The sequence below is a fragment of the Megalops cyprinoides genome, chromosome 10 (assembly GCF_013368585.1).
Source record: "Megalops cyprinoides isolate fMegCyp1 chromosome 10, fMegCyp1.pri, whole genome shotgun sequence".
Taxonomy (NCBI): Eukaryota; Metazoa; Chordata; class Actinopteri; order Elopiformes; family Megalopidae; genus Megalops; species Megalops cyprinoides.
Genome location: NC_050592.1, coordinates 15,531,749 through 15,558,947, shown reverse-complemented (window position 1 = coordinate 15,558,947; position 27,199 = coordinate 15,531,749). Strand labels below are relative to the sequence as shown.

At 40.3% G+C, this 27,199-nt stretch overlaps 1 protein-coding gene across 3 annotated transcripts in view; it reads left to right on the top strand.

The window, feature by feature from the left end:
- The window catches only part of LOC118784535 (retinoic acid receptor beta-like), a 79,552-nt gene extending 52,572 nt beyond the window's left edge, over positions 1-26,980 (top strand). For all 3 annotated transcript variants that reach the window (XM_036538812.1, XM_036538811.1, XM_036538813.1), the window contains exons 3-8: positions 3,803-3,944; positions 13,664-13,824; positions 20,671-20,847; positions 24,236-24,440; positions 25,571-25,729; positions 26,539-26,980. In XM_036538812.1, the coding sequence (XP_036394705.1) occupies positions 3,803-3,944; positions 13,664-13,824; positions 20,671-20,847; positions 24,236-24,440; positions 25,571-25,729; positions 26,539-26,744 (1,050 nt within the window). In that variant the 3' untranslated portion in view covers positions 26,745-26,980. The remainder of the gene's footprint in view (positions 1-3,802; positions 3,945-13,663; positions 13,825-20,670; positions 20,848-24,235; positions 24,441-25,570; positions 25,730-26,538) is intronic.
- Positions 26,981-27,199: the final 219 nt, after the last annotated feature.

Sequence of the window (27,199 nt, the reverse complement as noted above, 5' to 3'; positions counted from 1 at the left end):
CCCTCACGAGAGTCCATTGAGCTTACATATAATAAGTAACTCTCTGAGGTGCTGCTGTCTTTTGACTGCTGTTTACTAAAATAATAGTGCTGTGGGAAAGTCACCTCTGTCCTTTATGTTTGGTTGTACCATATATGCTTTGCTTTTGCTGTCCCCTCTGTTTGCTAAATACGACTTAAAATGCCCTAAGATTAACTTCAGAAATGTAAGGTTAGACTAGGACTAAGTGGTACACATGCTGGAGTGCGACAGTTTATGCAGCATCCGATTTAATGAATTGCTTCAAGAGTGGATGGAAGTGGGTGGTATATGAAGAGGGATATGTTATTGTGAAGAGGGATAAGATGGTGCACAGTCAGTGGGAACAGTTCAAATAAACTGTGTCATCCTGCTGATCTCACAGTGTGCTCCATTAGATTTCTGCAGCTACATGTGAGCTATACTAGCTAGATTTAGGTAAACATTCATCATCTGTGTTTCAGTTGACCTTTCACATAATCCACCCAGCTAGAGTAGTTGTTTTTTTGAGGCTCAGCTTGAAATATTGATGCATTCAGCTAAATGTTCATTACTGGCTGTGTAGCTCAATGAATAATTAGCTAGTTTGGTGTTGTTTAACTGTGTGGGTGTGCAGTACTTTCTGTGACATTTTTAACATTCTTTTAGATTAGAATCCAAGAGGCATTGTCTTCATGGCATCCATTCTATCATTTGTACAATGCTTATGCTGTAAATTTTATTAATGGATTCATAAAGCCTCAATATTTGCTCTGCCAAGTGGCCCAAATAGCAAAGTGGCTACAAACACACATTCATTCATAAGGTGGCTATAGGTGGGTAGAGGGATTTGTGAAGGTTAACACAATGTGGTGACTACACGCCTTTCCTGTAATCTCAAAAGCATTGTATTCTCAATATTTTCCTGACAAAAATGGGCTTTAGCTGCTTCATTACTTCATTACAAGTCTGCTTGCCCCCTGGTGGTCACAGAGTAAGTACTGGACAAGGTGGGTGGCTGCCCCAAAGCTGACATACTTTTGACTACATTCTGATGAACTCGAAACACACCGACTGTTGGAGGCAGCCGTGCCGATTGTGGTGATTCTAGTCTAATGGGAATGGTGTGATCCAGCACAGAGATTACCACATACACTGCCTAATGAGAAGGGCTTCATCCGTCACAGGCGCACAGAATGCATTTGAAATGGACATTTTAAATAAAGCACTACAGATGAAGAGTGATTTTTTTCACTCGGTCGCTCAACTGAAACTGACCCAAATGATCACAGAAACATTAAATAACAAATGAACAGTGCCGAGAGTGCATAAATTAAAAACATTAAAAAAAAAATCTGCAAAGTTGGAGCTTCCCTTTTTCTGTGGAGTGATTTAAAAGAATACAAGACTGGGTAAAAGCAGTTAGTCATATTAAACCGTACCATTTTTGTTTCAACACTTGCATGTTTTTCCTTGCAAGTCATTCCTCTGCTGCATATTTTCCATTTTGATGAAACCTAGGGCTTCGGAAAAATTCAGATCCATCATTGTGCTTCATTATTGTGTTGTGCTGACAGCAGCAAGCTTTGAAGTTTTCTGTCAGACATGTGACAGGCTTCATTACAGAGGCACACGGGAGCACATGACATGTTTCCCTCCAAGACATGACTGATTGTCACCTGGTTCTCCAATGTTGAGGGCCCACCAGTGAAGTCTCTTATGTATGAATCATTAGGAATAGCCCCTTCACCTCTAGCAGCTGGCTAATGCTGCACAACAAAAATAAGACATATCAGTAATATTTTTGTTATACAGCTTGTATTCCATTGCATTTTCCTCTAATAACATTGAAGCACCAGTTAGGTACGATTGCTTTTTTCTGCACAGATAACAAAGTGACACCCTGTATGATAGGCTGTATCTCCTAGTCTCACGTCAGAAAATTAAGTAGAAGTGGCAATGAACAGATTCTTCCAGTGGCTGTAAGCTGTCTTACGTCTTCAATATCTTACTCTGAAAATAAAAAGTAAGACCAACGTAACCATACCTCAGTCGGAGCTTGTATCACTGTGAGGTAAGATACATAGTATACACATTCCTATGCCTCCATTTCCAAATGTTTATCTTATGACATAACTCTGGTCAAATATATGGTAGATATCACCCATAATGTAGTAAGGGTATGTTGTACTGTCAAATAAGTGAAATTATATTTGTGGTCAAAAATATGTACTACCACCCATGAGTAGCAGTGCTGTTGAGTTAGGGGGGTGAATGAAGTCTGTGGTCGCTGCTTTGGATAAGTCGGACATTCTAAGTGCAATGTTTTTGCGACCACTTTATAAAAATCATTTCATATTTAAGTAGAAGGCTAAAGCAGTGAAAGAAAGGACAGAGAACAAGCCTGTAGCACAGGCAATGTGACGACAGAAGGGCTTAGCTCAGCCCCCATCTCCGGCTCTTATTGGATCATTGTTTCCCACCTCTTCAAGCTGAAGAGTTTCATCACAATTGTATTGTTGACTCACTCTGTCTCTTTGACAGCACTGATCATACAGTTGTATGTTCTGCATCCTCCGTGCCCTTCCCCCTATCACTCCTCTTAAAGGGGACCGGTGGATATTTGAAGATAATTCTTTAGATATTAATTTCCACATAGATAAAAGATTACTATGTCACTATGTGGAGGACATTTCTCATTTTCAGTTAGTCTCTTGTTGCCTTTTGGGTAGCCATGTGATTAAAACAAAGGAATCTGAACGTTCTGGTTCTGAATGTTCTGTGGCCTGGTTTTATTGTCAGCATTTCTGTGGCATTATTGGGATTCTGTGGATACCACTTGGGACAGAGCACCTTTTACAGAGGGCATTCTTTAACTGCTTCATGGAGGCAAACTCTTAGAAGTAACTGGGATAAAGATGAAGAATAGGCTTATTTAGAATGATACAGTAGAAATAATACAGAAATAATTTCTATGCTTCTTTTGTTAATTGAAATGGAATTGCTATTGTTGCTGCAATGCCTGTACTGGCCTCAGCCTCTAAAACTAATTCCAGGGTGCCAAAGACTATGAGAGGTCAAAATCATTTGCACTTGCAGTTTTTAATTTAATCTGTAATTATAATTGCACTTTCATTACACCTTTTATCCAGAACATTTGGAAGAAATGAGTGTTTATATTGTGCATTTAACAGCAGTCATTTTACAGTGCAATAAACTCATAAGAAAAGTGGGCATCATCTGCACTAAAGTGTACTGTTGGTGTGATGCTATGTCACACCCAGCAGAAGAATATAGAGCTGTTTTTCTGGGCTGGACATTAGCAGATGTTGAATTGGAAATGGCTCAGTAAACTAAGCCAGATTAAGTGCTCCATGTGTAGCGCAGTGCCATAATAAAAGGAAAACATACCTACTGTCTGAACAGAATGCTTCATTCTTATCCGAGACTCACTTTTCAGTTTTGTTATGTGGCGTTATAATCAGATGTTTTCATGCTGAAATCCCAGGTGGGGCACTGTAGTTGTGCCTTTTAGCACTTAACCTAAGTTGCTGAATTTATTATTCGGCTCTGGAAATGGATATGTAAAATGTAAACTATGTAAATCACTATTTGCATAGTAAATAATCCGTGATAGCTTTTTGGATGTCCTTTTGGAATCTCAGGAGTATCGTTCTTGCCTCATTCAGTGGCGAAACAACAAATGCAGCAAAACAAGTAAGCAAGACTGTGGAAGTAAAGACAATTTAATGGAAATGTAAAGTGTGAAACTGAAACGCCTCTCCTCTCTGTCTGTATCTCCCAGGGTTTTTTCCGCAGGAGCATTCAGAAGAACATGGTGTATACGTGTCACAGGGACAAGAACTGCATCATCAACAAGGTGACGCGAAATCGCTGTCAGTACTGTCGCCTCCAGAAGTGTTTCTCCGTGGGGATGTCCAAAGAGTGTGAGTCCAGCGAAGTTCATACCAGCGCTGCTTCCTCGTTGGGTTATGGGCTGTCTTTTCTGGTCACATGATCTGTAGCTCACCCCCTTGTGATTTCTGTTGCTTTTGCATTTTTCTTTTAATTAGATCATGTTTTCTTTCCTGAAGCATATTGCTATTCCGTAAATGTGATTCACATTTATATGATTCCCGGTGTGCAGCAGTCTCATGCTTATGATGATTGGCACTTAATCAAGCATGCATCATGAGATGTTTACGCAATAAAAAGTTTGAAGTAGGTCAGAAAAACTTTAAATTCCAAATAAGACATGAATTGAGTGTTATTTCGGTTTACATAACCTTGATATCTCTAGAGGTTTTTTTTTCTATGAGAAGCATATATATTACACTGGCGGCAATGTGATTTTATTTCAAACAAATGTATGTGTAAAAATATGTGTTAATTAATATGTTGAAGCTTGCTGGTATTTCAACACCCAGACAATCCAAAGAAAACAGTGGGTCTCCTTTGATGAGCAAGTTGTCTTGGCACAAGAATCCAGGATTTTACCACAAGCTTTTTCATGAGGATGATAGTATTACAAGCCCAAGGTGCCTCTGCAATAGAATGAAAGGAGATTTCTGTCAAGTGGTGCCTACAGACACTTCTGACAGAGTCAAAGTGATGCCTCACAGCAGAGATGATATAATGCTGCGTGGTGATGTCTTTGTTTGATAACTTGTTTTTAGAGACAGAGGGAGTCACAAACCTAATGAGTTTCCCTGTGGAAGCAAGCAAAGATTAATTTGACGACATCGCCTCTGTCTGTGTGAATATCGCCCAGTGTGCTTTTATCATTAAGCCACAGATATAATGCGCCTCAAACAAAAGACTCAGAAATAATACATCAAAAGGCTACTGTTGTGCGCTCCTGTAGCCCAATAACAACCAAACCCCCCCCATCTCCAGAAGCACTGTAGAGGTTCATATTTCATCCATCCCTGCACAGCTCACCCCAAGGAGATCGATGTACAAGCAACACTCTGCTGGCTCTTTCAAAATATTGCACTGAGCCCAACTTTCTGTCACCTCATTAATTACGAGTGACAAATGTGGGCAATGTCATTTCCGTGCCTGTGTGGGAATCCTGCTTTAAAATGTTAAGTCAAGCGTCAGGCTTAAACCTGGTCTGAAGCCATAGGGCGAGGTAGGTTCTGTCTCAATCAGTACAGTGTCACTGCCTGAGAAGTGGACATTATCGGGCACACGTGGGAATATTTATCAGCATGACCCCTGCTTTGATTAGGATGAAGCAATTTGTCTGTGCCTCTCATGTTTTCTCCTTTTGTTCATAGTTAAGTCTTGCTTAAGCATTTAAGCATGTCTTTTCTCATCCTCAGAAAGGCAATTTTCAATACTACTGAATAGGAAGAGGGCCAGGGAACAGGGTTCTGGTCACAAAAATCAGTTGGTAGACTACATAACAGACATTTCCTTTTGTGCTGTGTGCCGAAACACACACTGTACATGGCAAACCCTCCATCTGATTGCTGGCCTTGATTGTCATATGACAGATGGCTCACTCCAATTCAGGGAGATATTTGGAGATGGGCATAGGGAAGCTATCTGACCCAGTTACCCCCGCTGCCGCTCTGAGCCACAAAACTGCCTGAAAGGATCAGCAAGACAGAATGCTGAAATCAACAGATCACCCCTATTAGATCATGCTACATAGATGAACTTTGATTTGCTCAATTGATATAGGAATATTGAGAATCCAAGAAATGGGTGTGCTGTATGTGTGATCTCTCTGAACATACACTGCAAAAAAGGCTTATGGATTACAATTGCGAGCATTTCTTTACTGTAACTGTTACAGATGTATACGCACACATTTATAATAAATAGAAATGATATCCGCATTTTGACTGGACAGAACAGCATTGTCTGGTGGGGCTCCTCAGCTGTCAGCCATAGATGTGGCATCATTACATTGTCGTTAAGTTTGCTTTGCAGATGATTTAATCCAGAGTGATTTACAAAGCTCACATGTATATGTGCTTCCCATTTGTACAGCTGGATCTTCGCTGGGTTAAGTACTATGGCCAGCGGTACAACAGCAATTACCCACCCATGAACTGAACTGCTGACCTTTTTGTTACAAGCCCTGCTCCTTAGCACTGCAACACACTTCTGCCCAGTTGTGATCCTTAGGTGGGAAAGTGTTGTTTTACCCTTGAGCAAGGTTTACTTTACCGCAGTTGCTAAAGTAAAATGCAGTCGTGTGAATGGTTTTCAAAATGGAAAAGGTTTTTAAACACGGCAAGCATTTCAATTCAGCCTGCAAAAGAGTGTCTGCAAAGTAAGTAAGAGAGTAACATCATCAGGGAGAACAGTATGCCACAGTGGTGAACACAATCAGCTCATACCTTATTACCGCCCCTCAATAGGGAGGCCCAGGAGGTCTTGGAGTCATCTTTCGGGTGTAAGGAGCTAAAGTGACTGTTTGATAAAGCAGCAGCTGTCTGTAAACAAGTGAGGGATTTGTGCATGCTATGTAGAATAGTGATGAAAGCTCTCCCTGCTGCGTAAAACACAGAAAATACAAGTGCTAGAATTGGCTTCATCTTTGCTGATAAATGCTTTCAGACACTAAATTGCGAAGAGACTGTTACAAAAATCATCAAACGGAATCCAGTGATATGGATGCTTTAAGGACGATGGCTTACTTTTGTAATGTTACGTTATGTGTAATAAGTATAATTTTCCTTAATTTTGGTAGTTGCTTTCTTGCACATTGTCAGTGGATCTATTTTAATGAATTGGCCATGAAATGTGTAGGGACCTGGAATCATAGGTAATGCAAAAGATTTCATCTGAAGACTAATTAAACTATGTTCTGTAATATCTTTCCATGCACTGCTCCTGTTTACAACCCTTAGGTGTCTGTGTTGCTAGAAAGAACATATGCATAGCTTCTAGGGAATGCACTTTTTCCCAAGAACTTGCTTAAGAGTAAAGTCCCTATCTTACTAGTATTGGGATAGAAGATTGGGTTGGGCAAATATATATATATATATATATATATATATATATATATATATATATATATATATATATATATATATGTGCATGTATATATACGTGTGTATGTGTGCGTGTGTATATACGTGTGTATGTGTGCGTGTGTATGTACGTGTGTATGTGTGCGTGTGTATGTACGTGTGTATGTGTGCACACATTGTCAGAGATCCTCTGGCCTATGCTGTCCAAACAAACAAACAAACTGTACTGCAAGAATCTATTTCATAGGACCACATGAATTCATTTTGTGACACTGTTAGGAATGTAGGATGTTAGTGCATTATCAAAAAAAGGTTACTATTTTAACAATTGGATTTTTCAAGTTTCAAAAATGTTAACTGCAGCTGAAATGGACCTTGATATATATCTGAGCTGCTGAACTCCTGGACATGTACTGAACCTGCTTTTTGCCATTTGAAATGGAGGATAACTGCATCTATCCACGGTGTGGTTAAACAGACACAGACACCAGAGGCACAATTTCAGCTCCAGTTACATCTTTTGTAAAGCTTATTGCTGACATGTTATCTTGGAGTGAATGGGTGTGCCTGGAGACACTGCACTGTTCTGGGAGTGCTTTTGATGTAACACAGTCCCAGTTGTCAAATAAGCTGTTCGGTATTGGTATGTAGCTAGCAATACTGCTAATAATGAAAATGTTTAATAGCTAGCTAATGTCCAAGCATTGTGTGAATCGGCTCATTGTAAATGTCATGACATGGAATCCATAGTGTGACAAGAAAAAAGCAAAAACACTAAGCCTTTTCAAACCAGACTTTGATGTGATCAGAACTCCAAATCATCCGACCATGCAACTCCTATAAAGCTTTCTTGGTGTCATCGTCGGATCTGTTCCCCTGCTGTTTAATTAAATGTACTCTCACAGTGGCATGGTTCAACATTTCGCGAGTGAATTTAGGCAAAACCCCGACATAACAGCTAGGCCCGAGGTCTGGCTGAGTACCCTCCCCTCTGACACTGTAGAAATATAGCTTTCATTTGTGTGGAGGCACATGCCACGGTTTGATTATGGGAGCTTACTTGCGCGAGGGACATAAGCCCGAGAGGTATCTGTTTTATTTACCAGCCCGTCTGTGCAGATGTCACCGAGCAGCACGGTCCCTGTGGTGCACAGATGGCTGGCCCGCGGCCTTCAGAGAAATACATCTGATTAACATGTGCCATGACATCACATCCTTAGAATGTATAGGCTTGTCACACTTTGACGTTCTCCTTTGGAATCTGGGATGCCGTCTGCAATGAACCAGTTGGAGGGCAAAGATGAAGATTGAGCCTACCTCTCCGGGGCCCATCTGCTTGTCCACGGCTTCACTGTTTCCCCCAGCTCTAACTATCCTGGCCATATGATCCGTTTTTACTGCGCTGCATTGAATTAAATGTGTGGCAAATTTTTTATACAGGAGCTCCTGAAGTGGCATCTGCAGCCCCTGAAAACCCCACGCACAGACCACCACGGTTGCTCATTTCACTCTGGGAAAGACAGGCAAACTAATGGGATGCCAGTGCATTTCAGTCTACACCCTTGCATTGCCAGACTTTGAAAGAAATTTTGTTCTTGGACATTTGTTCCGCTCATGCAGTAGTGCTCATTTTCCTCCATGAAAAAATGGGCTCCTGAGATGCAGTGGTAATAGTTATTATGGGTCAATATTCATTGTATCACATCCTTGCATAATGATATAGTTCACCTGGTACAGTATGAAGTGTGAGTCTAGTCCTGATTCACGGTAGCAAATTAAGCAACACATTGTAACCCTGACGACCCCGGATGCAAGGCACTTTTGCACACTTGTTGCAGGGTAGTATGGTATGAGAAGAGAAGATGAAAAAATGGTTTAATGTACCAAGCATTTATACGTAAATGAGCCTTGTAACTGCTGTGTTCCCAGCCGTTGGTTGGTATATCCAACTTACAGAGGGATTTGTATGGGTTTATTTTAAAATCAATAATGACTTTTAATTTTGTTTTTTGAAATGCTCTAATCAGATAACTGATAAGTTAAACTGATTTAATACAGAGGACAGCTCATTTTACACACAATAACTATGTACGTTTGAATTTTTTGCATTATATAGGTTGAGAATATCTGAGGGTATCTTTTGCAACCATGTTTGTATATAAAAATATATAGGCAGTGTGTCACATTGTACAGTGTGTGCAAAAGGGGAAAAGTATATATTTCCTGGTAAGAGGTGATTACAGTAAGAGACGGGATCCTCCTCTGGATTTATCTCCCCCCCCCAGCACGTATTAAAAAGCCATTTATTTCCATGGCTCCTTGTCCAATGGATCATTAGAATGTGCAGCTTCTGTGAGGGCAGTGCTGTGGCCAGCTGTATTTTTCAGGTGGCAGTGATTTGGTTCCAGTCCAGGGTAATTACACAGGGTGATTTGCCTGTCTTGCAGTGTTCCTCCTAAATCATACAGCCCGCTCCCTCGCTCGCACCGGCAGACATCCCCAACATTTCCCCCAGTGCACTGTGTCACTCCGTGGTGACAGAAAACTGGCCTCCTCCCATTCCCCATAAATACAAGCTGTTTTAATGTGGTGGATAGTGTTTGAGGTCTGTTGGGACAATGGGGTGTTACAATCAGGATGTCAGTTGTCAGTACATTTTGACTATTAATGCCAAGGTTTATGGCTGTGAAATACTTGCATTGTGCCTTCAACATGAACGTATTGCTTATTCATTTGATCATTGTACAGCCTTTTCCAGAACAAATTAAATGTTATGAATTGTATTCTGAGGTGAATACAATTGTATAAATAAACAGTAAAAATTAATCATAAAAAGGGAGAATTCATACATAATTATACAGCATTCTTGAGATTCAATAAGGCAGAACTGGTGATGACCATTGTCAAAAGTTATGCAGTGTTTTTCTTTATGTTCAGGTGGATTTTATGTTTGTTTCTGTCTCTGTCTGTTATGCATTCCCCTTAGCATTAAATTTAACATTTTTTATCAGTGATCACATCTGCAAGTTCACTTTTGATTTTGTTGTTGTGTCCATACATTTTATATGCAAGCAGAACAGAAACACAGCATCACTACTCCTATATACTTTTTCTAAATGAAAGAAAATAGAGCAATGAGCTTTTAGCTTTGCAACCTTTATGAGAGACCTGTGATGCACCAATGCTGCATCATGTTATCCAAGCAATGATGTATATATACTTGATGCATTTGTGAAGGGCAGCTGTCTAGTTTGAGCTGAACACAGAAATGAAAGCACTATCACTGCAGATGAGGGTAGAAGAAACTTGGCATGGTATGGGAGTATGGAGCGCAAACAGTGGCTGCAGTGTGTTTTATTTTTCACTGGTCTTAAATAATGCATTAAACCTTCATTCATCCTTCACATTTCAACTGCAGCTTAGTAGCAGGAGTAGAACCAGCCAACCCCCGCATCACCACCACCACAATCTCTTGCAAAAATATAGAAAAAAAATTAAACTCTGTGGAGGTTTTTCCATAGCACAATACTAACAGAACGTGCATTGTTGCCAGTTAATTTATTTTAATAAAAGACACTGCAAGCGTTTGCCTTGAAATTACAGTGACTATTTTTGGGCCTCTCCGAGTAATGAGGTATTGGTCGCAGAGGATACAGCTCTATCAGCACGAGCCCGCAGTAGTTTGGTCTCAAAAGCCCTCTGGAAAGCAATGATGTCTCCTTCCACTGCACTTGGCAGCTTGCTTTGTTCTGTGCACAGAATAATCCTCTGGCCCCGCATGAAGCATCACATTTGAAACAGCCCTGGGGGGTTGCCGTGCCAACAAGAAATTAGAATCACAAGGCTCGTTAGGAGCTTACAATTTCAATATAATCGTTAAAAAATATTGTCGGGACAGATTACCCAAGCCGTTTGGAGAAATTGTAGTTTTGCTCTGACATCAATTGTCTGCAATGACATGTAGCGGACAGGGTGAGTCACTGTGAATTATAGAATTGTAACAGCTTGTTTATTCTCAGGAGTAATTTATGAATTTATGAAGAAGCAAGTATTTTCCAATGCTGTCAGAAAGTTTGTTGCATTTTTGGATGAAGCAGGGGGTAGCTAGTAAAATTTACATAACTGCTGTGTTTTTTATTGGAGGAACTTGTTCTTAGGAGATTAAATAAATAAAATAAGCAGATGGTGTAAATTTGAATGAATGTAGATACAGATGGAAAAGATCACATAGAGCAATCAAGGAGGGCGGATAATTGATACTAATACAGTGAAATTTAATGGTTAAAGGGTCAGTTAGTTTTTTCCTGTGTGATCCCAGATAGGTTCCAGAATGCGGAGAGGCAGTTAGGACAATTGACTGAAGGTTGCAGCTTCAAGTCCCAGCTGGGGCATTGCTGTTCATCACATGAACGAGGAACTTAACAGTGGGTATTTGCTCAGGGTACCAAAAGAGTGGCCGCAGAGGACAGTTTTAGTTGTTTTTTTTTTTTTCAATGACCTTATATAGATTGCAGCATTGAACATACTATTTCTCTTGGGTTAGCTTAGTTTAGTAGCTTAATAGTGTATATAAAGTCTATGTGACCTACAGATGCAACATGGCACTAAAAGAAGTGGCAAAAAAGCTGGTGTCAGATTTATCTCACAGTTCAAATCAACACCTTGTGAAAGGTAACAGCAAAACATTTAACTTGCAACTTGCATCACATCATATTAAAATTGCGGGGTAAAGCATCTTGTTTAACAGTATGTTGAAAATGGTGTGAGGATTTGCTGACCTACTGTAGTTACATTAATAAATTTAAGTTCCACCACCTTAAATGTTTACATTTACATTTATTCATTTAGCAGACGCTTTTATCCAAAGCGACTTACATAGGTTACAGTTCTTTACAATGTCATCCATTTATACAGCTGGATATTTACTGAGGCAACTGTGGGTTAAGTACCTTGCCCAAGGGTACAGCAGCAGTGTCCTAGCGGGGATCGAACCGGCAACCTTTCGGTTACAAGTCCTGCTCCTTAACCACTATGCTACACTGCCGCCCCTACATGCCATCATAATATATGGGGTGGTTAGTGAACCTGATTACAGAGAATCAGAACCTTACTAGTTGAATTCTCAGGGACAGTAGCAACTCTTTACATAGTCAGTTAATGATGATATGGGGTTGTTGTCTGTTGTATGGAATTCACTTTGGTGTGATTGAAAATAGGCTAATAATATAAATAATAATAAGACAAAATTTAGGGAAAAAAAAATCACATCTCAATATGAAAATCAATCATCATGATTTCAGACTGTGCGCTACTATGCAAAAAAAATTACATTAACCTTTTAAATATGGTACAAGAACAAGGAGATAAAACCTAGGGAGAAATGTGATACCAATATAAATAACATATTTATTGATATGTATAAAATTAAGGACAACAGGAAACTTGTCTCAGTATTATACTCGAGTATTCAATCTACTATCTACTAAAAAACATTCAACAAATAAGGTTAGATTAAAATGGGAGAAAGAAACTGGAGTTGTCATTTCAGAGGAAGACTGGTTCAATATGTGCTCTGTACAGGCTACTTCCACCAGCTTGGGTTTCTGGAGAGAGTTTTGTTGGTGGAATTTGATTAGATACTTTACAACCCCCAAGTTAAAATATGTTCAAACAGGTGAGATGGGAAGAGGTGCCCAATGATTTGGTCATACTGGCAGGAGGTAATACAAGTAATACAGAACATTTTTGGTGATGAAATTGATTGTTCTTTTTCTACAACCTATTTGGGCAATATTGCAGCCAATTTATTGATGCAAGCTAAATATGTACTAAAGCCAGCAAGAAAGTTGTAACGTGAAAATGGTTACAGAACAAACGTCCAAAAGGGACTGAATGGATAGAAATTGTGAATGATATTCAAAACATGGCAAGGATGTCCTTTTTGTTCTGCATCTTGATAAATTCTTGAAATATTGGGAAAAATGGATTGTGTTTGTGTCCCCATGAGTGGATTGTTTTACTCATTAGGAACTGATATGTATCTCCACCAGTATAGTGTTTGTGTGAATGCACAGGTGAAGAGCTGCTTGTTTTGTTATGTTTCGTTGTATTTTTTTTGATTTTCTATAAAAATAAACTATAAAAAAATAAATAAATATGGTACAAGGATGGAGAGGTTAATGTTGTCATCTGCAGCCTTTTTAGCTGTGAATAAAACTCAGTTTAACTAACAGAATATGACACATGGCTGTTAGGTTTGGTAGAATAGTTATTTTAATTGCACTGAAATATTACCATTTCACATTTGGACACGGTAAAATATATACGTATTCAAGTAAACATGATATATTGCAGTGTATCAAAATTAAAAGGTATTTAATATGGGGTGTTATGACAATAGTACACGTATCTCAAAGCATGCTAGCACTTGTTTGCGTGTTTACTGAAAAACATGGTTAAAACTGGTGAGAATATTCCCAAAAAAGTTGCAAAAAAGGTTTTTAATCCCTTAACTTTGAATAGCTTCCATAAACATCCAGCTGCACAACTAAAAAAATGTTATTAAAGTAGTATATTGGAAAAATGTATGTGATGCCCTTGATAAGCATGTCTACCAAGGAAGTAATGCGTGGATAACAAATAATGTGTCTTGCGCTGTCCCCCCCCCCCCCTAGCGGTGCGGAATGACCGTAACAAAAAGAAGAAAGACGTCCCCAAGCCGGAGTTCACAGAGAGCTACGAGCTGACCGCAGAGCTGGAGGTCATCATCGAGAAGATCCGCAAGGCCCACCAGGAGACCTTCCCTTCGCTGTGTCAGCTGGGGAAGTACACCACGGTGAGTTACCACACCCCTTACCGGTCCACCCCTCCCGCCCAAACCTGTACAGGTGCTGTTTGGATATAAACTGAACAGAGTATGGCAGCTTATGCTCCCTTTTCAGTCTAAGCAGTGAATGTCCTGATGAGTGTGTATGTAAGTAGCATCAGAGGCTCCACCTCTTATCATAGCTGACCCATATACTATACTTCACTGTAATGTATACTGCTACTGCCCATATCTAATATTAACAATGATGTTTGGGGACTCAACAAAATGTACACTGGCACAAATATTATCTGAAAGTAGTAGCTCAGACGAAGTGCTCCTGGAAATAGCTGTGGAAGAAATAGTCTGAAACACAATGTATGATACTCTACTACCCAGGATTTTGGTGGCTCTAATAAACATCCATCCAACACTCAAACGTTCTCAGCATTGTATTTTCATGGGTCTTATTTTCAGAAACGTTCACAGGATAGCCGTGATTAATTTCCTTTTGCATTGATTAAGTTTTTGTTTTCTGCAGTGATTTAAACGATCTAAGTGAGAAAGCAAGCTTAGGGAAAGAGAGAAAGGCTACGTGCTGGCTGGTCAGTCATTCCTTGTCCTTACCCCAGTGAGGTGTTGTTGTCAGAACACACCCAGCATTCCTGGGGTGAATAACAGGAAGTGCGGCAGTGGCCAACCACATCCTGTCCCTCTGGACCACTGCAGCAGCCTGAAGGACAGGGGTTCGAAAGCAGGCCTAGCAGCCGTGCTGACCTGCCTCTTCTCCTCATCAAAACACAAATACCCATCCAGAACTCATGGGACCTTTATTACTTTCATAAATACATTTTGATAATAATTACTTATCAGTTGCATCCACTTGTTCAGCCACAAGTACAATCCACATGTTTGATAAATTTACAGCATCAACTGATTAAATCAGTGTTCATATGTGGGTGTACAATTCATGCTTCATTTAAAATTTTAGGCATTTGAATCAAGACTGGTGAAGCACTTTGCTTGAGAGAACAGTGGCAAGGTCTATTTATTTGCAGGCCCAGGATTGAGTACCCCTAGCCCTGGAGCCAGAGTTGGCTGGGTTTGTTTAATATCCTGTATGAATTTGCAGTTTTAAATCTTTCACTCAAAGTCCACCTTTCATTATTTGCTTCGAAATGTGATGATAGCCCTAAAATTGGAATATTCTTAAGATTAACGCATTTCATGAATTCATTTATTCCTGTCTTTGGCACTTTGATAGCATAGTGAATATAATATTTTAGCTAATATCAGGATGTGTTGCGTGCAAAAACAGAATGGATTACAGTCACTGCTGCTAAATCCACATCAGGAGAATGTTTCCAAGCTTCAGTAAATATGGACTGTGTGTGTGATCATTTATCAATCAATGAGTGTGCTTAAATGTATGCTTCATTCTGACACCCTGAAAAGTGGAAGTTCAAATGATAACACTTATGTCATTATTTATTTCCATCCTGATATCAAAGATTAATACAGAACAGGGCTTGGTTTGGCTTTGCAATTGTGTCTCTCTTTTGAGCCCCAAGTCTTTTTTTCTGTAAAATTCCTGTATTCGTTATCACTGAAGGAAAGGGGTAAATTGCCTGCTGCACAAATTATCCCTGTGTTCATGTTGAGTCAAAAGAAGACAAAATGCAGAATTTTGGAAATCTACAGTAAGTTCTGGTCATTCTTAAATAGTTAAATTAAGAATTTTCTGATGGCAAAGGTTATGGTTCAGTGATACAGGAAGTTTAAATGAAAAGTAGAGAGAATCCATAAAATCCACCATTTTAGTTACCATTTCCATAGTGTCTTTGGTATTAAATAGTGGGGGTTTCTGTCAGGCTGATAAATAGATTATGAACAGGTTGTGATAGATAGATAAACATCTATTCGGTAGTTAGGATTGACGTTCTGTGAAATTGTCAGGGTTGACAGGTTCCTGTTTTGGTGCGCTGGGACTGTTTCACAATAGAAGAAAATATATTCTAATATGGAAGTGCATCAGTTCTGTCAGGCGGTCTCTGGAGGATTGAGTGAATCTTGTGACAGACAGCGTGTCAGGAAGCCTGGGTTTGAGTGGCATTCGGAAATGATTTTGTATAAATTTGTTTCTCCTTTCAAAGCTGTGCCTGGCTCCCACAGTGCCTAAAAAGAGGTTCCATAACACTGAAAGTATTTAACATATTTCATTGACAGTTATATTTGCAATCAAATAAGACGCTATAGGTATGTAGCAATATGTTGTAACTTGCACATTCGTAGTTAACCAGTTGGATGACTTCTGTTACCAGTAGGTGCAGTGCTGAAACTTAAATATTTTGGCTGTAACGTAGTGTCATACCAACTTCATTAACTTGTCTGGCTAGCGAAAGATGATACTAGCTGCCAGTCAATACAGTGCACTCCTCCGATAAAAATTACTGATACAAGAATCAATTGCATGTAGTCATCAAAAACGCTGGTTAGAGAATCATTCATATTCTAAATATTTAAATTTTGTAAGATTCAATCAGTCTGCTTATAAGGATAATTTGGGGCTCACTGACATCATGTAATTATGATACTGATTTGCATGTAACAAAGCATAACACAAATAAGATGAAAATGCCTTTTAGAATTTGAATACAGTAAATCTTCTGTCTCATTTTAGTAACAGTTGCACCTAGTATTTTGAGAAAGAACTAAATTAAAAATCCATCTGGATGTTATTTGACAAGGCACAAAAAAGACCCATCCTGCCAATGAAACGTGCCACCCTCTTCAGTCTGAAAATGAAGCAAAGAGCAACCGAGAAACTCGATATTCCACAGTCTACTCTGTATAGAATTCTTAAAGATAGAGAGAGCATCACACAGAAGGATGGGGAATGAAAGTGAATGTGAACTGGTGAGACACTTATGATTGAAGACAGTACTTGTCACATTTGGCATGTTTGTAATTAAACAATGTATGTGCCACAGCATTGTGGCTATACAGCGCCAGTTATCATGGGTAAACTCAAAAATATTTAACATGAGTCAGATTAACTATTAGCCGTACTCTGACATTAGCGAATTACCCCCAGTTTGTCTATTTGTGTGTAAAAAGCCAAGAAAGACACCCATTGAGTTTTGCTTGCAAGTAACATTGCAACTCAAAGGATTGATATATTTTATTAAGGACCTTTCCACAGCAAACTTCTCTGCTACCTAGCTGTTTCTTTGTTATATACATGTATTGGCAATCTTGTTATGCCGTGTTTCTAATATCATTTGTTTTTTGAAAAATGACCAACTATGACTAATGTAATACTGTAGCTCGCTTTTCCTACACTGTTAATGTGACCAGCTAGCCAGTTTGTTTCCTCTCACCAGATAAAGAAGCGTGACTTAATATCTTTCATTTCATAAAATTTGACCTACACTTGACGTCCATCAAGTTCCCCGCTGTATCTATTTCTCCACACAGATATTTCTCTACTCAAAGGCTAGTCATCTTCCTGCATAAAAACTGTTTGCCCTTCAGTCCTAGTGAGGCTACATTGGTTGACAAGTCTTTTATACAAAAGAAATTCAGTAAGCGCTAAATAAAGTCTTAATCTGGATCATGTAATTATTATTGGTCATTGACTCAATTTTTCTCTGTCTGCTGAGACATTGACATCTCTATTCAGAATGTAAGTGGAGATTAGCTACCCACAGATTAGTTTAAGATTCCAATTATTTCTGAAATATTCTGTCTGGGATGATTTAAATATGCATTACACAGTGAGAGGAGGCATTTGTTGGTGTGACTGGGCTCTGTTTAAAAAGTATGACATCAGACACTGCATAGCAGCAGTCCAGAGATGTGGCACTGTGAAAAGGCAAGAAAAAAAGTGCGTAGATGGTTATTACATTGCAAGCAGTGATTATGGATGTAATAATTATACAAAATACTTGCAGCCAACCATATACAACGAGTATACTAAAAAAGGATGTGACATAACAATGAAATAATCAACACCTTGTGAGTACAATCCTTCCCTAATGGGATTCTTTTTCATTAATGCATTACAGGTGGGCTTATAATGTCACAAAGTTGTGGGAAAGGATGCTCTTAAATTAAATTATTCAGTGAGTTTCACTGTTGCTCTGTTAGACTATTGGGCTGGAGATATTGGCATTGCGGGGGAAGTCAGCCTGCAGCATTCGGTCCCACAGACCTGGCCCACTCACACGGGAGATCTGTGTACACGGCCCATTAACCGGTCGGAGACATCAGCTGTCAGCGAAACACAGTGCAGGGGCTTGTACTGAAGAACTCATTCTGAGTGATTTAAGCACAGCCATAATGTGTGTTTCACTTAACCGATGATAATATTTAGTGCTATTTCTACCCACCTAGTGCTCTCCAGAGATAGAAAATAGATCCTCTCCATGATGCCCTCGCTGTCTACGCTGTAGGAATTTATTCTGTGGAGTGGCAGTATGTCTCTGTGCGGCTGGGGTCCAGATGAAGTGCTCAGCACCGATTAAAAGCCGCTGCCTGTCAGACAGACACCACTTTCCATTGCACTCCTACTTACAGTGTGGCAGAAAATATACGTGCTGGAAACTGGCATGTGGCCATTTATTTTATCGGAGGGAATCAGTTAGCATGATACGCTAAGATCTTAATTAGTCTCTACATTACTTCTGTTAATCTGTGGGCCATTTTTGTGTAAAAAGCAGTAAGGTCTCCATAGATACTTATAGAATCTCCAATACTAACAAAGGTAAAAAGAGGCCTTGAAAAAGTGAAAAAGTGAGTTTCCAGACAATTGACAAGTTTGACTATCGTTTTTATCTTGTGAAAAGGGTTTTAATTTTCTACTTTGACTTTTTCACCCATCATTAAAATAATTTTCTGTTACATACAGCACTCAACACACCTAAAACACATATGAATACCCACATGAAGATGCACAATGTTTGTACAGTACACACTTCTTCTGTGACACACACTTTACTTTCTAATTTGCCTAGATAATCTGCTAAATAGACTACATCTAAATGTGTGAACATTGCCTTAGTGTACTGATGGTGTAGCCTAGCCCTGGGCTAGTGACATCACTTCCTGATGTCATTCTAACTAAGCTATGAATTTGCATACCGGCTGCACTACCACACAAATGTAATGAGCCATACCAAATGGGCTGTTTTGGATAAAGTGTTAAAAAAAAACAAGCATCAAATGTTCAATCTGGTCTTTTACAAACCAGATGTATTTTGCCCCTTGTCATCTGCACGTTATTTAACATAGCTTCTAATGAAATTTACCCAGCTATGTTCCCTCCTCCTCTCTCTCTCTCCATCTCTCCAAACACATCCCCACATGTCAGAATAAAGATGTGTGGTGCTTTTCTGCTGAGCTCTGAGTCTGAGAGCTCAATCTCAGTTTCTCATCAAAGGAAAAGCGCTGATGGATGCCTAGTCCTGCAGCATCGGGTGACAAAAATAGATGAGCAAATTAAATCTTGAGACATTTTTTTTTTCTTTTTCAGAAACAAATATGAATTTATCTTTGTTTTATCTGTGTCTTCCCGCTATGTTGAGACTATCTCAGAAGGCGGGAAGATTCTTAGAATGGTAGCATCTAGATAGGGCCCTCTGAATTGTGAGAGTGGCAGCATTTAGTGGTGTATCTCATTCAGACCGTGTTCACAGTTCATTGACTAGGCAATTAACTCTGTTGACTTAGGCGATTAACAGTGAAGAGATGAAGCGATGTTTGCAAACCTGCTATTCAGGGGTAATCTATTATTCATGGAGGACCTGGGAATAGAAAGTGGCCTGCACACACCCTTACTTCCCTCTCCCCCCTTTCACTGTACTTTTCTTATTCTCCATCTTTCACTATGACTTCTCCCTCTTCCCACTCTCTGTAGATCCTCCCAGCCTCTGTCCACATGCAGTAGCAGGGAACTTATTTGTGTTGATGCAGGCAAGAAGGCCTCTGTGGATATCTTCTGTATGTTAATGTGCTGACTTCAAAGTCCACCCCACCACCAGCTGGCCTGGATTTACCGCTGATTTATACCATTGCCCACTGTCACTTCAAAGACATTAGTAGTTAGCTCATAGGCTGTCACACTTGCAGCGATTTATTGTGGTGCCTGAATTCGGTTGGTGCTTTGCAGTTGCAAGAGGAAAATATTCCAGGTATTCAGATTTTTGTTATATCACTTTGTTGGTGTTACCTGTATTTTTTTTGCCTTTCAGACAAAAATCAGTCTTTTTATTCAGATTTTTCCCCAGAATCGTATGCTTTGAATCGAGCATGTTGTTCTTTACTTACTTTGCCAAACTTTGCTGTGAGAAACTGGCACCATCACTCAGTTTGTATAAAATCAGAGCTCAAATCAGAACTCATCTTACCCGTTCCTTTTATTGGAAAATGAAACCCTACACTGTGCAGCACATTGAAAATGACTTGTCAAAAGGCACAGGCAAGCAAGCCCAACAAGCCTATTTGTAGAGTCCTGTCAAAGAGCACTTACAAATCCAAAACTATTTAAATCAGTTATGGGTGTGCATTCATAATAATCTTGTAATAAATTGTATAATTTCCTGGATTATCTGTGTAGTTCAAATGGCATTAAATTTCTTTTCATTTTGCTTTCCAAAAAAATTATATGGGAACTTGATATGAGGCAAATTATGAAATTTTTGTATTCTCTTTGTATTCTCGATCTTGACAGGAGTCTTTCTTAGCCAGGTGGCCTTATATTGCAGGCTAGTGTTCTTTAAAATCATGTCACATGCCATTCTTATGACTGGTTGATGGTATTGCCTGGTATCTTATGTAGCTGGCTTACTTTCTTCCTGTTCCTCTCTCAATCTCCAGAACTCCAGTGCAGACCACCGTGTGCGACTGGACCTTGGTCTGTGGGACAAATTCAGTGAACTGGCCACCAAGTGCATTATCAAAATTGTGGAATTTGCTAAACGAGTGCCTGGCTTCACAGGGCTGACGATTGCTGACCAAATCACCCTCCTCAAAGCTGCCTGTCTGGACATTCTGGTAGGTACTGTGTGTGTGTGTGTGTGCGCGTGCGTGCATGCGTGTGTGTGCGTGTGTCTGGTTTCCTTGAAGGCAAAGGCCTCCCTCACGAATTGCATGCTTGGTGTGATTCTGTAATGAGCAGCACTGCAGAGATTTCCGCACACTGAAATTACTGTCCCCTTAATGGACAGGGTGGCAAACCATGGCCACTGACAGTTTTCTCAGCATCAGTAGATCTTGCTGAAAGTTGTCAGTTTGTTGCATTTCTGTGTTCATATTTCATTATTATTTCAATTATTGTAATCTCTGGCCAGAACAAATCAACACACTGAGAAAGAGATCAAAAGAGAAATCAAGAGAGAAAGATTGAGAGAGAAATTGAGAGCGAGAGAGGGAGGAAGGGAGTGCTCTCTGGGTACCATTGTGTGGAACTGTTCGTGGTGCGGTGATTTGATTAGTCGTGGCCTGAAGGAGACTGGACAGACATGGGAAGGCACCAAATCATGTACCTTCTCCAGCTATCTGGGCATTGCACAGCTTTCATATCAGGCAAATGAATAACTAATGGCAGTACAGTATTGTTGCCATAACATATGCTGTTTTCCTTGACCTAAAAAACCCTCTTCTGAGTCAGAGTCTGCAGACAGAGATATGAGTATGCAAGCATAGTGTTGAGATAAAAAATAAATTGCAGTAGGGGTGTTACAGGGCTTGTTGATGTTAGAGTCCCTGTATGATGAGAGCTGGGATATACAGGGGAAATTTTGCTCCTGGATGCCATTTTCTTACCAAAACAACTTTAACATGGGGAGTGGATACAGCTGCTCAGGCCAACAGTGTTTTCATATCTTTTAGCCTTTCAGATGACTGCTGAAAGAGCCAGGGCTTGCATATATAACAAGAGAAATGCAACACTGAGACAGTTCTGTAAAGATGGGAAAAGACATTCCAATAAACTACTTGCTAATGAATAATAATGATGGTATAAGGAAAGGCTAAAATATTGGCAAAAATCAATAGAAAGGAATTTTCTGCAGTCCGTGGCAGGAAAAATGTGAATTTTAAACAAATCACGTAGCCTGTTGGGTCACATCATTGCACTTAACCATCGAAACACGGAGGTGAACAGCCCGAAACCTGTGAGTTCACTCAAAGAATGTTTGGCGTGCCAAGAGAAACCTTGATTTCACCAGGTCATCGCGTGCCTTTTTCCAAAAGGCTTTCTGGCAATTGACTGCCGCTCCTCCAGTATTGTCCTTTTGAACATCCGTCAGAGGGCTGAAAGGAAGGATCAAACAGGCATTCTTTGTGGGCCCAGCCTGTGTGAGTCACAGCCAGCATGTTTTATTCCGTTTCATCACACTGTCGCTCCTGCCATTCAGTGTCAACGGCATCCTCCGAAATCCCCATCAAAGGCTGGATTCTAACCAGCTATGCTTCTCCTCAAAGCTGCAACTCCATAGCAAGATGCCAGATTCCCCCTTTTTAAAGGTAGTTTGAGTATGTGTTTGACGCCCACATCCTAATTTTTTTACTGAGACACTAAGAACTTTTTTCCCTAGATAAACGTCTATTATTGATTTGATTTTCTGATGTATATAAATGTTTGAATAATGAATTGAAGTTACTTGTATATGCGTATTGCTGGCCCCTCAGATGCTTGCTGTGCTTGTGGGTAGAGGAGAACACCACTTGACCTCCTGCAGAGCTAGGACATTGGACACTAAGACCCCACTGCTGGGGTGTACCTCCCTCCCGCTCAGACAGAGCTCAGATCTCAAATCTAGATAGGATGGGGGACAGATACTTAGGTGCAGAGAGAAGACCTGGGCAGAAATGGATTAATCCAGGTTAGAACCTCAGAGCAGGACCAGAGGAGTGTAAGAGACCATCGTGCACACCTATTATTTGCTTTCCTAAGGTGCATTCAGAAAGAGAGGGTGTGTATGATAACCAGTATTTAGGTATTCCATTAATTATGAATGGGTATAACCGTTGGTGCAAAGGTGTTCAACAGATGATACTTATTAATTAAAATGATTTTTTTAAATTCAGGTTTCACAAGCTAAAATCCAGTTGAAATTCTCTCACCAATGGCCAATTCAAATTCTGCGTTAAATGTTAATGTTAAATCAGTAATGACGGCCATCAACTGCAGGTGACCACAGACTAAATGCAGAACACATAGTGACTATAGGTGACAGCCGCTGGTGGTTTTAACTGACTGTCAGGTGTGTGTCCCCAGCCTTAGAGGAGCAGGGTAAAAGGACATACTGGGAGCATGAACTAGCCGGACAGGGACAGAAAGAGTCTAGACAGAACCCAGATGTGCTCAAGGGAAGTGAAAGTTACCACACTAGAATTAGAGGAACTAGAGGTAATAGGTCTAATCTGTTGTTATTTTATTGCACATTGTAGCACTGTCTATGTCATTGAAGCAGCACACTTTTTGGCTTACAAGTATCCATATTTACAGCATTTATAAAAATGCTACCATTAATTGTTTTTCCCAACACAAAATCTGAATTTACAATCAGAGAGAGGCTTGGGTGTGAGGATGAGAGCTAGGAAAAAGCCAATGTGAGTTGCAGGTAAAATAAAAAAGGTAACTCAGATTTCTTTTCCATCAGGGGCGTAATGTGTTGTGTTGCCTTCTTTTTTTTTAGTTTGTTGTTTCCATTCAGTGAACTCAGGCAGGGAGCTAAAGAAGATTTATTTTATCCTTTGAGTGTGCCAGCTTTCTCACTTTTCCTTCAAAGAAACATCTGTCCAAAGGCTGTGATTTGAGTGTTGAGTCTTCCATCTCCATGTCCTGTCATTATCAAACTTACAAACACTGTGTCATGATGCTTAATCTTTATTCTGTATGTTATGTGTAATATTTCAATATACAAATATTAATACTGTAATTCTGTAATATTGTTTTATGAATATTTAGTTTAATCCCATTTTGTTTAGTGTTTTTGTAAAAAATGGTATTCCTTGCTTGTGTTCATGAACATTAGCCCTGCTTAAATGTTGTGTCTATGGGAAAACAGGTTTCTTCCCCTCATGATCTTGTTTACAGTGGGGTTTCCAGGAATGCATTGTGTCATAAAAGCAGTAACAAACTGTATTTGCAAAGACAAAATGATATGAATGTTTGAAGAAGAGAACATTCCTGAAGTCCTGAACATGCTTCAGCTGGGTTAATACCAAATACATTTCAAACGATTATTGTATATTACTGTATACTTCCTGTATGTCAGTTTATGTCAACTGTATGTTTGTAGCTCCTCCTGTAGAGGCAACAGAAAAGATGTAAATGGTAAACAGTATGTATATAAGCTTGTGGTTCTTAAAGTACTGATCTGTGGCCAGTTGATTGATGGACTCCATTCACCCCCTTCCCTTGTGCCCCCCACAGATTCTGCGGATCTGTACGAGGTACACGCCTGACCAGGACACCATGACCTTCTCAGACGGGCTGACATTGAACCGCACACAGATGCACAACGCAGGGTTTGGCCCACTCACGGACCTGGTCTTCACCTTCGCCAACCAGCTCCTGCCCCTGGAGATGGATGATACAGAGAGCGGCCTCCTCAGCGCCATCTGCCTCATCTCTGGAGGTACTGCTTGCTTCACCCCACCACCTTCACACCAGACTCCCATTGGTCTGTTTGTGTAAGTGTGTGCGCGTGTGCGTGCATGTTTACGTATGGTCACATTGGGAGAGGATGGGTAGCCCAGGGTTAAGACACAACATGTTTTATGTGTACAGTCATCAGTGCTGTGTGCTAGTTGAGTGTGTTTTGGATAGTGGAAAGCAATACAGTGCCGTGGCACTGGCAATTTCAGTATTCTGCAACAGTATACTCCAGCATATCAACTCTTTAATAAAAAAATGAGACATTAAAAATTATATGAATTTAAATTGTGCTTCAAGATACTCTGTTGACTGGTGATATGGTCTTACCTCATGATTAATTCCCTTCCACTGCATCTCATAGGAGAGAGAAGCATATCACAATACTGCAGGGTAGATTGCCAGTCAAAGACGTGAGACCCATGGATCTCACCAAATATTGCACGGTGTTACATAATCCAGAGGAAGATCAAACTGAGTGAGTCATACGTTGCAATGATAAACTTTTAATTAGGTGGCGTGAGGTTCATACAAATTATGGGATTATGTGGATTATGTATCTGCACTGCCATCTTCTGTCCATATTGGTTACAACCTGCAAAATCTCCTGGAACCAAATGATTTCTGCTGTCATGAAAAATGACCTGTTGTTTTGTTTGTTTGTTTTTATGTAGAATTCTCAGCCATACACTGCTTTAAAGATAAAAAGAAATTCTATGGAATTATATGGTTCTGACACTAAAGTGTAACTTTAGAAATGATGAAAGTACCCAGCAGTTACTGATATTTTAGGTTATTGTATGATTCACTTCTACCTTCTGTCCCACAAAGTATGAGCAATCCCTTATGATTTTGTCTCTACTTTCAGCCTTTGTAAAATCAATCACCTCAGATGTTGGCTGCATGAAGAAAAAGAATAAAACAGTGCAGACATGAAATATTTCAATGAATTCATATTATATATGCCTCTTAAACAGCAGCTGAACCAATTGGTAATTATAAAAGTGAGTGAGAAGCAACAGTGAGAATATTGTTTGCTTAGGATTCCTCTGTGGTTCTCCCTGTTGTTGGGGGGGCACTGTTTCACTGGGGTTGTCTCTATCCTGCCCCCAGACCGTCAGGACCTGGAGGAGCCCTCAAAGGTAGACAAGCTCCAGGAGCCCTTGCTGGAGGCACTGAAGATCTACATCCGCAAACGTCGGCCCAGCAAGCCACACATGTTCCCTAAAATCCTTATGAAGATTACGGACCTGCGTAGCATTAGTGCTAAGGGTAAGAACCCCATAGGTGTGGCACATTCTGCTTGCTACAGCGCTCAGAGCCTGAACCACAAAAAACAGCAGTAATCCAATGGCAGCCTGCCATTCAGTATAAACACTCAGCCAAAGTTCCAGCTGCTTTTATTACCTGAGAGACCAGGCTTTTTCTACTCACCCACATCACTGCCTTAATGATGCTGGCTCCTTAAAGTCTGCAGCAGTCAAACCGAATGACCACTTTGAAGATAGTTCCAGTGTTAATTACTTGGCAGTATCCCGATTTTCCACAATAATATGGAAAAAAATTGAGCTTTCACCATAAATTCATTACTATGAATTATTATCCGTTTATTTCAGTAATTTTTGATTTTGCTCACAACTGCTCTTAGTTGTTGAAAATGCTTCCTTGCACAATTGAATGGCAGTCTTTAATTTTAAAATGTTGAGAGCAGATTGGTTAGTCATTTGTCATGGTTTTCCAATCCAACATAAAGACTTCATAAAACACATGAACAGACATGAATAAACTGGTCATTGCAGTAGTCTAGGCAGCGGGACAAGTCTTCGGTCTTCAAGAGGTCCAGTTCATTAAGTCATTAAGACTTCACAAGAGCAGTAATGACTGTTGAACCTCTAATAAATTGAATAAATGTAATCAATAGTTCAAGTACAATTAAACACACTCCCACAGCAGACCACAGCTCTGCACACTGTAGTACAGTACTCCAGGGGGCACATACCACCTCACCAGGTAGGCATTTGCAGAGCACCGCCCTCAGCAGTTTCTGGAAGTGACTGACAGGTGTCCGTCTGGTGCCGCAGGCGCAGAGCGCGTGATCACCCTGAAGATGGAGATCCCGGGTTCGATGCCGCCGCTGATCCAGGAGATGCTGGAGAACTCCGAGGGTCAGGAGGGGCAGGGCACCGAGGACGGCAGCCCGGAGCAGAGCAGCGCCAGGGGAGCCAAGCCCTCGCCAGAGTCCCCGGACCCCGAGGACAGCGGTGCCACACCAGCTGTGGAGCCGTAGGGCCGCACCCAAAAGAGACCCCACAGACTCCAGACATTCCTTTGCACAATACAGGGGGAAGGCAAGGCAGCGGATGCGGCCTCAGCGGCTCCATCGCGGCTCTGTTCTTTGTTTTGTTTTTGTTTTGTTTGTTTTTTTTTTAACGACACTAAGGCCTAAAAGGACCAGTGCTTTGTGTATAATTGATATTGAGCTCTTAATATTTCCCTCTCTGACCGGGACAACGTCTGTCATGAATCGGGACACTCCTCCGGTCATACGCCTACATGAAGCTGAAACTCTTCAGGTCTCCATTATGAAAATGTACACATGCATGATGGGCTGAGCTTGGTAAGTGGTTCGATTCTCTCTCTCGTCAGCATACATTGTACATACCATTGTATGGTTAAACTTCTGTTCCTGTGATGAATGTCGTGGTGCTTTTATTGTCGTCTTAAATATGATCATATTTAAGG